Source organism: Rhinopithecus bieti, unplaced genomic scaffold (genome assembly GCF_001698545.2).
Source record: "Rhinopithecus bieti isolate Rb0 unplaced genomic scaffold, ASM169854v2 scaffold_62241, whole genome shotgun sequence".
NCBI classification, from domain to species: domain Eukaryota; kingdom Metazoa; phylum Chordata; class Mammalia; order Primates; family Cercopithecidae; genus Rhinopithecus; species Rhinopithecus bieti.
In genome coordinates, this window is record NW_016823697.1 from 283,408 (window position 1) to 295,137 (window position 11,730).

The 11,730-nt window shown below is 37.3% G+C and overlaps 1 protein-coding gene across 1 annotated transcript in view; it reads left to right on the forward strand.

Moving 5' to 3' along the window:
* The window catches only part of KIF21A (kinesin family member 21A), a 160,784-nt gene extending 149,440 nt beyond the window's left edge, over positions 1-11,344 (forward strand). Inside the window, 3 exon segments of the mRNA XM_017861708.1 lie at positions 2,012-2,182; positions 3,460-3,659; positions 10,037-11,344. Coding sequence (XP_017717197.1) covers positions 2,012-2,182; positions 3,460-3,659; positions 10,037-10,130 — 465 coding nt within the window. The 3' untranslated portion in view covers positions 10,131-11,344.
* Positions 11,345-11,730: the final 386 nt, after the last annotated feature.

Here is an 11,730-nt window from a genome sequence, read left to right on the forward strand (position 1 = left end):
ACACTAATCAGATGTAGATTTGGTCTTTTCACATAATCCCATACTTCTTGGAGGCTTTGTTCATTTCTTTTTCCTCTTTTTTCTTTAGACTTCTCTTCTCACTTCATTTCATTCATTTGATCTTCAGTCACTGATACTCTTTCTTCCAGTTGATTGAGTCGGTTATTGAAGCTTGTCCATTTTTCACATAGTTCTCATGTTATGGTTTTCATCTCTATCAGTTATTTTGAGGTCTTCTCTGCATTGATTATTCTAGTTATTCATTTATCCATTCTTTTTTCTAAAAACTAAGGTTTTTAGTTTCTTTGCACTGGTTACGTAGTTCCTCCTTTAGTTCTGAGAAGTTTGATCAACTGAAGCCTTCTTCTCTCAACTCGTTAAAGTCATTCACTCTCCCGCTTTGTTCCACTGCTAGCAATGAGCTGCGTTCCTTTGGAGGGGGAGATACGCTCTGAGTTTTTGAATTTCCATCTTTTCTGCACTGCTTTTTCCCCATCTTTATGGTTTTATCTGCCTTTGGTTTTTGATGATGGTGACGTACTGACGGGGTTTTGGTGTGGATGTCCTTTCTGTTTCTTAGTTTTCCTTCTAACAGTCAGGACCCTCAGCTGTAGGTCTGTTGGAGTTTGCTTGAGGTCCACTCCAGACCCTGTTTGCCTGGGTATCAGCAGCGGAGGCTGCAGAAGATAGACTATTGCTGAATAGTGAGTGGTGTTGTCTGATTCTGTCTCTGGAAGCTTCGTCTCAGGGGTGTACCCCGCCGTGTGATATGTGAGGTGTTGTTCTGCACCTAGTGGGTGATGTCTCCCAGTTAGGCTACTCAGGGGTCAGGGACCCACTTGAGCAGACAGTCTGTCTGTTCTCAGATCTCAACCTCTGTGCTGGGAGATCCACTGCTCTCTTCAAAGCTGTCAGACAGGGGCGTTTACCTCTGCCAAGGTTTCTGCCGCTTTTTGTTTAGCTATGCCCTGTCCCCAGAGGAGGAGTCTACAGAGGCAGGCTGGCCTCCTTGAGCTCTGGTGGGCTCCACCCAATTCGAGCTTTCAGGTGCCTTTGTTTACCTACTTAAGCCTCAGCAATGGCCCCTCACCCAGTCTGGCTGCCACCTTGCAGTTAGATCTCAGACTGCTGTGCTAGCAATGAGGGAGGCTCTGTGGGCGTGGGACCCTCTGGGCCAGGTGTGGGCTATAATCTCCTGGTCTGCCATTTGCTAAGACCCTTGGTAAAGCGCAGTATTAGGGTGGGAGTTACCCGATTTTCCAGGTGTTGTGTGTCCCAATTTCGTTTGGCTAGGAAAAGGAATTCCTTCCCCCTTGTGCTTCCCAGGTGAGGCGATGCCTCGCCCTGCTTCAGCTCTCGCTGGTCGGGCTGCACCCACGGACCAGCGCCAACTGTCCGACATGCCCCAGTGAGATGAACCTGGTACCTCAGTTGAAAATGCAGAAATCACCCATCTTCTGTGTCACTCACACTGGGAGCTGGAGGCTGGAGCTGTTCCTATTTGGCCGTCTTGGGCGTGCTCCCTGGTTTCCTTTCTTAAAAACCTATAGACACAAAGCATGTAACATGCAAGCAAAAGTAGTGTTAAAAAAAGGGTACTGGTTTATCCTCAGTTGTCATTCATGTCAGGTTAACTTAATAAAACTTCCATAACAACAAATAACAAAACAAAACAATAATTAAGATCTAGGGCCATGATGCACGCCTGTAATCCCAGCTACTTGGGAGATTGAGGTAAGCGGATCGCTTGAGCCTGAAGTTAAAGCAGCTGTGCAGTGTGATTGCACCTGTGAATAAGCACTGCACTCCAGCATGGGAAACATAGTGAGACCTCATCTCAAAATAATAATTAAAACAAGTAAAAAGAAAAAATTTAACAAACCAGAAACAGTAGGTAACAAAACAAGTCATGTCTGATTATCATACATGTGTATGTGTTTCTAGGACTGTACAAATATTTGTGTTTGTTTGCAAGTTAAATAGGATAACTGCTTTGTTTCTACCTTTCTAGATGTTTGATGTTACAGAAGGAGCTCTTGGTACTGTGAGTCCCACCCACAATTTTGAACCCCCTCATTATGATGGCATAGAAGCACTAACCATTCAAGGGGATAACCTATTTAGCGGGTCTAGAGATAATGGAATCAAGAAATGGGACTTAACTCAAAAAGACCTTCTTCAGGTAATGCAGAACCTTTTCATGGTTTAGAGTGGGCATTTCAACACGATCCTGTAGCCTGTAGAAGAAGTTGAAGAGCTTCTATGTAGATTTTTATCATTTATGGATAATATCAATCAGGCCTTTTTCTTGAAGAATGTTTCATCCTACCCAGAGTTCTTCATTGGGAGAAGGGAAACATTCAACATTGAATAATACCTGCTAGATAAGAGAAGAGATGCTGATAAGAGTTGAAAGATCTAGGGTTGCTCCATGCATGTGTTTATTAAATAAAATCAGCCTGGGAGTAGTGCAGTTGCAGTTTCTCATTTTGTTTTGCTTTTGTTTTATGTACACATATTCCAAAGAGTTCTAAATTTAGCTAAAGTCAAGAGTAATATAAATAATTCCTTATCTATAAGAGCATTTTCATGCATCTAAGAGTGGTGGTTCTCTCATTTCCTACAAAATGATAGTTGGGTTGAATAAATTCAAATATTGGTGTCTTTTCCTAATTCCCTGGAAAAGAAATTAGTTAACAGATTAAATTCTTTTCAATTTCAAGTTTTTCCTTATATATACATATGTGTGGGTATGTATATGTAGTAGTTGCTTCCACTTTCCTGCTTGTAATCAGCAGATGAAAACCAAACAAATAAGAAACATAAACATTAATAGGAAAAACTTGGCAATAGATACATATACAGTGTTACATTAAAAGCTTTTAAAATAAACATACATTCATGATTATAATTTTATATTTTGCATATAAATACATTTATGCATGAAGTATAGTCATATAGTCTAATCTTGTAATTATTGTTTACTCATCATAAAATATATAGATTACCTCTGGTCTTCTACAGAAATCTTCAAGCCTCTATATTCTCTATTGAAAGTTTAAACTAGTGATATTATGAGCCAGTCCTTATAATCCACATACCAGGTTGCAGTTTTCAAACTTGCTTTATTTAATACATTTTGGAGAAAGGTAAGATATTTACTGCCCATGAAGAGGATATGATGCTCGAAAATTCTATATACTTTCAGGATCTTTTACATTCTGTAGATTATAGCCCTTAAATGCTGACAACAATGATGAATATTAGTGAGGCAAGTTGGGAAGCAAATTACCCATTTATTTCTTTAAATCACTAAGAGTGATTGCATAGAAAGTAAACTTTATACAGGCAATTCCGAATATTAAGTTTTGCAACAAAATGTTTTTCAGTTTATTTTCGTGTGAAAATGTCAGTTTGGAAGCTCTCCTTAAGCTGCTAATTTCACTTTTTTTCTTTTAGCAAGTTCCAAATGCACATAAGGATTGGGTCTGTGCCCTAGGAGTAGTGCCAGACCACCCAGTTTTGCTCAGTGGCTGCAGAGGGGGCATTTTGAAAGTCTGGAACATGGATACTTTTATGCCAGTTGGAGAGATGAAAGGTCATGATAGTCCTATCAATGCCATATGTGTTAATTCCACCCACATTTTTACTGCAGCTGAGTAAGTTTTCTTATATGATTTTTCTCTATATTGGTTGCTTTTGTTCAGATTTAATACATATGTTGTAAATATCTAGAAACATTGAATATACAAAATCCTTATAATCGTTCTAATGTCTGTTTTAAGATGTCTTACTTATATTTTCTGATATACACTGTGGGCACTGAATTTAGGCACCCAAGTTACATGACAATACTGTTACTCCTGTATAGCACTCTGCTTATTTTAGGAAGTGTGCTGTCACATGTTTCCTTGATGGTTTTGACTTTTAGAAAATAATGACTAATTTCTAAAGATTTTTATTTTCAGAAAGGCAACAAATTTGCCATTCTTCATATTTGGAACAAACTATTTAAAAACTCTCTCTGCTTCCTCCTCCCTTTAAAGTATAAGTACATAGTAATAACATCTGCTTCCACCTGCTTGTGGATGACTGGATTGATTGACTCATTTGTTCATTCACAGTGAATCTCCTAAGTGCTGGGAATTGTTCCAGACTCCTGGAAACAGAGCAGTGAGCAAAACAGATTCCAAACCCAGTCTATATTCTTATGAGAAGAAATGGAAAATACATTAAGTAGAGTGTGTTAGATGGTGACAAGTGCAATGGTGAAAAATAAAAGAGAGAAAGGGGATGGGATTTTCCTAGGGCAGGGTTACAAAACAGGGTGGTCAGTGAAGGCCTCATGGAAAAAGTGACATTTAAGATACTTGAAGGAGGTAGAAAGATGTTGTGACCGTAAAATGACAGTTTATATATATAAATGACATTATATATAGTACACATATATGTAATTTGAAAAGGAAAGTGTATGTATTATATAATGTGAAGTATAGGTCTCATTCAAATAAAATGTAATTTCCTGTGAATATCTATCTAAAACACCTCCCAATTTTGTTTGTGTACAATTTATATCTATTTAATTTGAGCACTGACTTTATTCAGGGTGTCCCAAATGCATGAACACGCTGATTTTATTTTGAAGCCTTTATTCCTGTGTCATTTCTTTGCATTTGTGTAGTTTCCATTGAATTTCTCTTTTCATTTAGATTTACTTTCGTCTTGAAGGTGCATCAGAGCCGATTTATTTTGTTTTTCTAAGGTGCTTACCTTTGATGCTTCATTGATGCTATTTCTAAGATGCATTACTTTCTGAACAGTCACCACTTTTGCTTACTTCCTTGGAAACTTGTTGTGTCCTTGAAAATTTACCGGCTATATCTCACATTGACTGTGGGACACCCAATACAAAACTTACTATTGTATATCAGTGAGGCCTGGGGATCGACATGTAATGTAATTGTACTTACTTATCTTCCAGGATATGGTCTCAGTTTTGAAGAGCTAAACTTTTTTTTTTTTTAACTTTTATTTTAGGTTCAGGGGTACATGTGCAGGTTTTTTATGTGGGTAAACTTGTGTCACCAGTGTTTGTGGTTCAGATTATTTCATCACCCATGTGCTAAGCCCCGTACCCAATAGTTATTTTTTTCTGCTCCTCTCCCTCCTGCCACCCTCCACCCTCAAGTAGGCCCCAGTGTCTGTTGTTGCCTTTTTTGTGTCTATGAGTTCTCATCATTTAGCTTCCATTTATAAAAGAGAACATGTGATATTTGGTTCTCTGTTTCTGCATTTGTTTGCTAAGGATAATGGTCTCCAGCTCCATCCATGTACCCACAAAATATGTGATCTCATTTATTTTTATGGCTGCATAGTATTCCATGGTATATATGTACCACATTTTCTTTATCCGATCTGTCATTGATGGGCATTTAGGTTGATTCCATGTCTTTGCTATTGTGAATAGCGCTGTTATGAACATTTGTGTACATGTGTCTTTATGGTAGAATGATTTATATTTCTCTGGTATACACCCAGTAATGAGATTGCTGAGCCAAATGGTAGTTCTGTTTTTAGCTCTCTCAGGAATTGCCACACTGCTTTCCACAATGGTTGAACTGATTTATACTCCCACTAACCAGTGTATAAGTGTTCCCTTTTTCCACAACCTTGTTGACATCTGTTATTTTTGACTTTTTAATAGTAGCCCTTTTGACTGGTGTGAGATGGTATATCATTGTGGTTTTGATTTGCATTTCTCTAATAATGTTGAGCTTTTTTTCATATTCTAGTTAGCAGCATGTATGTCTTCCTTAGAAAAGGGGCTGTTCATGTCCTTTTCCCACTTTTAAATGGGTTGATTGTTTTTTTCCTTGTAAATTTGTTTAAGTTCTTAAGATGCTGGATATTAGATCTTTGTCAGATTCATAGTTTGCAAATATTGTCTCCCATTCTGTAGGTTCTCTGTTTACTCTATTGATAGTTTATTTTGCTGTGCAGATGAAGAGCTAAACTTTTTCTCAGCTTTCTCAGTGTATATCACATGCAAATATGTCTACTACATGTTTTCAAAATCACAGGAAAATAACCAAGAAAATCAGAAGGACTTTTAAAAAATTAGTTCTACTTATTTGTTATTTAACAAATATTTATATAGTGCTTACTATGTGCGAGGCATTGTTCTAAGTGCTTTGCAGACATTAACTCATTTAGTCCTTAGAATAACTCTAGAAGTTAAGTATTGTTATTATAATCTCTATTTTACAAGTAGGGAAACTGAGGCACTTTATAACTTACATAGATAATTTCATCATACCTGTCATTTATGGATCTGATATCATTGATTTTTCTCATAATTACTGGTGTCATTATCTTCTGCTGCTTTTCATGTCAAGTAATATTTTATTAAATGTTAGACATTGTAATATTTTGAGTGTCTCAATTTTGTTGTACTTTGTATTCCTTTAAGGAGTATCAGGCTTTGTTTATCAGGCAATTGGATTACTTGTGGTTCAGTTCTAAGTTTTTAACACTTGTTTTTAACCTTTGTTAGGTAGGTCTAGAGTAGCCATTACTCTGGGGTTAGTTGGCTGTCCTATGAAAGTTTAACTCTTCCTGCAATTCTACTGAATGTCCCAGGTGTTCAGTGGTATCTCTCTACTATACCTGGTCAGAAATTGAACATCTCATAGCCCTCTATGAACTCTGAGAGGTTTTCAATATATAGCTTCCTGGTAGCTGTTTGTTGTCTGACCTTATAGTTGCACTCTACTCACGTACAACTTAACATTCAGTCAAAGACTTTAGGAGACCCCATGTAGATTTGTAGAGTTCTTTCCCTGCATAGATCTCTCCTCTTCTCTACTTTCTGGATTTTGTTTTCTGTTTCTTCAACTAAGTGCTCCTGTGATTCTCTGCTTGGGTTCCCTCTCACTTTGCTGTGGTATGCAAAATGCTTCCAGGCAGACAGCCGGGGCTATCACACAGCATCTTCTTTGTTTCCCTTTTCTCCAGGATCACAGCCTCGCATTGCCTGTTGCCCAATGTCTGAAAACAGCTGCTCCATAAATTTTGTCAGGTTTTCTCTTTGTTTACAATAGGGGGGTTAACCTGGTGTGAGTTACTTATGGCTAGTAGTGGAAATTTAATCATCTCAAACTTAACATATCCAAAATTGAACTCCTAATCTTTTCAAGAAACCTACTCATTCTACAACCTTCTCCATCACAGTTGATGGCTTCCCTGACATTTCTGTGCTCAGGACAGAACCTTTCATTTCTCCCCTTATTTTGTACTTCATATCTAATCCATCATCAAGTCCTGTTAGTTCTACCTTTAAATTATGTCTAGAATCTAACCACTTCTTACCACACCCTCTACTTCTTCACCAGACTTAATCACCATCAGCTCTTGGATTACTATAATAGCCTTCTAAGCAAAGTCCTTTGCTCATATGTAGTCTACACTCAACACAAAATCTAGAATGATCCTTTAAAAGCATAAGTTAGATCATACTCCTTCTCTATTCAAAACCCTACAGTCGTCCTCCATTTCACTTAGAGTTGAGTCCATACTTGATCTTGCCATCTGAACATCTGTTTTCACCCTTGCCATATCATCTGGTACCCTCTGGCTTGTCCTTTTCTTGCAACCCCAATAACCTCTTTGCTGGTCCTTGAACATTCCAAAGCCACTCCTGCCCGAGGGTATTTGCCCTAGCTGCTCTTTTGGCCTGGAATGTTTTTCTCTCAAATGTCCTGACCTTGCAAGTCTTTCTTCCTCAGTAAAAATATCCTGGCCATTTTATTTAAAATTGTAATCTCGCCTATCACCTAGCACTCCTGGTCCCCTTGGCTGTGCTCTCCTTTTTTTTTCACTCCTGTGGCACTAATCACCTTCTAATATACTCTATAGTTTAATCATTTATTATGGTTTATTGTCTGTCTCCTTTTGCTAGAATACATGATCTACAAAGGCAAAAGGTTTGAACTTTTAAATTTTATTTTTGTTTTTTTAAAGCAGCATATCCTGGCAAGGTGCAGTGGTTCACGCCTGTAATCCCAGCACTTTGGGAGGGCGAGGTGGGCGGATCACGAGGTCAGGGGATCGAGACCATCCTGGCTAACATGTCTCTGCTGAAAATACAAAAAAAAATTAGCTGGGCGTGGTGGCGGGCACCTGTAGTCCCAGTTACTCGGGAGGCTGAGGCCGGAGAATGGTGTGAACCCGGGGAGGTGGAGCTTGCGGTGAGCAGAGATTGAGTCACTGCACTCCAGCCTGGGCGACAGAACGAGACTCTGTTAAAAAAAAAAAAAAAAAAAAAAAAGACATATCAAACAAATTAAAATATTATAAAAAAAAAAAAAAAAAAAAAAAAAGCATATCCCAGGGTGGGTGCAGTTCCTCATGCCTGTAATCCCAGCACTTTTGGGAGGCTGAGGCAGGTGGATCATGAGGTCAAGAGATCAAGACTGGCCAACATGGTGAAACCTCGTCTGTACTAAAAATGCAAAAAAATTAGCTAGGCATAGTGGCATGCGCCTGTAGTCCCAGCTGCTCAGGAAGCTGAGGCAGGAGAATCGCTTGAACCCAGGAGGCGGAGGTTGCGCAGAGGAGCTGAGATCGCGCCACTGCATTCCAGCCTGGCAACAGAGCGAGATTTTGTCAGAAAGAAAGAAAGAAAGAGAGAGAGAGAGAGAGAGAGAGAGAGAGAGAGAGAAAGAGAAAGAGAGAGAAAGAAAGAGAGGGAGAGAGAGAGAGAGGGAGAGAGAGAGAGAGAGAAAGAAAGAATATCGAGAGGGAGAGAGAGAGAGAGAGAGAAAGAAAGAATATCGAGAGAGAGAGAGAGAGAAAGAGAGAGAGAGAGAGAAAGAAAGAAAGAATATCCCAAGCATACTTGGCATGTAGCAGGTTCTCAGTAAACATTTGTTGAGTAAATGGTTGAATAAATAAATATAATGCTTGAATGGGTGGATAAATGAAAATATTCCATTGCTGTTATCAATGTATGTATGCTGTGTGGGATGGTGAGAAGATAACTGATTAAAATCTAGAAAGCCTGGGTTCTAGAAAACCTTTGCTGTGTTACATTGGCACTCCACTAAACCTTTTTCCCTTGGGATGGAATACATAATCTCTAAAGTGCATTTTAACTATTAAATTCCATGGAAATTCTTATTATTTTTTTTTTACTTTGGGTTAATCAGGAAATTGGAAAAAGAAACATTTCTGTAAGCCATGAGAGATATGTTAAGAAATGTGATTGTCTAATGACAGTATTCACCTGCGAGGGCAACAGAAACATGTTTTCTCAGAAATACTTTTTATAAAAAATTTAAATTTCAATTAACAATAACTGTATATATTTACAGGGCATCAGAATTCCTTTTAATCTTCTACATTCTGTGCCAGGTGGAGTATTAGTTCACTTCTCAATAGCCTGTTGCTTTTTCTGTAGGCTTGTTTGCTGAGTTTACCCAAAGATATTTCTTCATGACTTTGCTATATTCACTAACTCCCTAGAAATCCTGCCCCAGCTTTCTCCCTGCCTAGAAGCCTCACTGTGACCTGCAGGCTGTTTTGCCTGAAGACTTCTGACACTATGTCAAATCACATGCTGTTTTTTGAAATAATGAGTGCAGATCCAGTGTTAAAGAGATATGGCTCTGGAGCCAGACTGCCTGGATTCACATCTCAGCTGTGTCACTCACTTGTGATCTGGGCCTCAATTAGCTCTTCAATAAAAAGGGGATTATAGCAGTAGCTATTGCTAATGGTAGTTAAACGGAATTAAATGTGTTTTAACATATGTAAAGGGCACCTGGTAACAATGCCTGGTTCATAGTAAGTCCTTGATAATATAAGCTCTTATCATTATTAAGGTATGTGTTTGCTATATAAATGAGACAATGCATATTTGTACTTGCATTTCTTGAAAACCTATGTAGAAAATATTTCCATGATAAGTAATTATAAGAGCTATTTCTTTATCTTTCTGCCTTTGTTCATATATCCATGTTTTATTTATTTTTTGTAGTGATCGAACTGTGAGAATTTGGAAGGCTCGCAATTTGCAAGATGGTCAGATCTCTGACACAGGAGAGCTGGGGGAAGATACTGCCAGTAATTAAACATGAGTGAAGATAAGTTGTAAACTGAATGCTGTGATAATACTCTGTATTCTTTATGGAAAATTTCCTGCACTTATTAGGCAAAACGTATGAATGGGATTAACTGGAAAATATATCTGAATTCAACTGCTGACTATAACTTATATTCTAATAAAATTGTGTACTATCCTGTGTGCTTAGTTTTAAGATCAACCAATAGATATATATCCTACAATTGATATATTGCTTTATTCGCACTTTTATTGTGGCTGAATTTTTGTGCCTATCTATAAAACACACCTTCAAATTATTTGAATTACAAGACGTCTGCTTTTGTGACAGTCAGAAAACACACCTGGAATACAATGCAACCCACTGTTAACTCATTCATATAGTTTATTCAAATGATTTATGTATTTAAACATATTGAAAATGTTAGTCAAATTGTGGTTTGCTTGTCAGGTATTTTTATCAGTCTGTAGAGGGTTCCCAAATTTCAAAGCTCTTTTAATGTAATGGACAAAAATAAGATATGAGAATATTATTGATGAATTTTCATAAGGTGTAATTGATCTTAATCTACTAACAGAGAAGGGTAAACAGTTTGTGTTAAATGTTGGCATTTACTTGTATTGACCAAAGTTTTGCAGCTCTACTATATTCTGTGCTCAGGACTAAAATGCTGTTAAATTGTTGGTTTTTTTTTTTTTTTTTTTTTTTTTTTTTTTCCAGTGCTGTGCATATTTCCTGTGATGGGAAACATTGTTGATGTCCTAACAGAAATATATTTTGATCTATTTTCCTATGGAGTTGTTTCTATTATCACCATTTAATTTTGTTTTTATTTAATAGTAGTATTTCCTTCCCTTTTATCTAATTTTTTTATATGCTGCTAAATATATTTTAAATACACTATGTTTGCAAACCTTGGTAGCTATGGTGAGAACTATTATCATCTGTGGTGGGAAAAGCTATGTAAATAGGTAGATTGTATAGAGAGACTGTCTTGTGTTGTGCCTGTATGAATTTTTAAAAGCTGTTGATTGGATTTTGCAAAAGGATGTATAATATTTCTGTCTGCCTAGAATATTAATTTGTAAATTCTGCAAGTTTAATTTTTAGTGGATGGTATAACATTTGAAAATATTGTCTTATGTGATTTTTTTCCCCTGAACATATTTGCTTGTAAATGAAAACTTAGCTAGGGCTTAAATAAACATGTTGCTATGAAATTATTTTTACTGTATTGTTCTTTTTCCAAATTTCAAGAGAATGACCAGTCTTTGTAAAACTTTGTTTTATCTTTGTGTGATAGAAGAAAAGGCATGTTTTTGGTTATCTGGCAATCTGTATGCATTCCTTTCTTTGCTTACTAGATGTGAAATATTCTTGAGAATTTTAAACAGTAACCTAATCTTGATGAACCGTGGAAACTCACTATTTAAAGCAATTAAGTTCAACTGTGTAATTTAGGAATTTGAACATGGGTGATAAAACAAAGCAAAAAAAAAAAAAAAATCCTGTAAACATTAAGATAGTGGTGACCTGTTTTCTAGAGAAGAGAAGGGGTGGCTGGTGACTGGCAGGTGTCACAGCAAGTGAGTTGGGAGGGTAGGCAGGG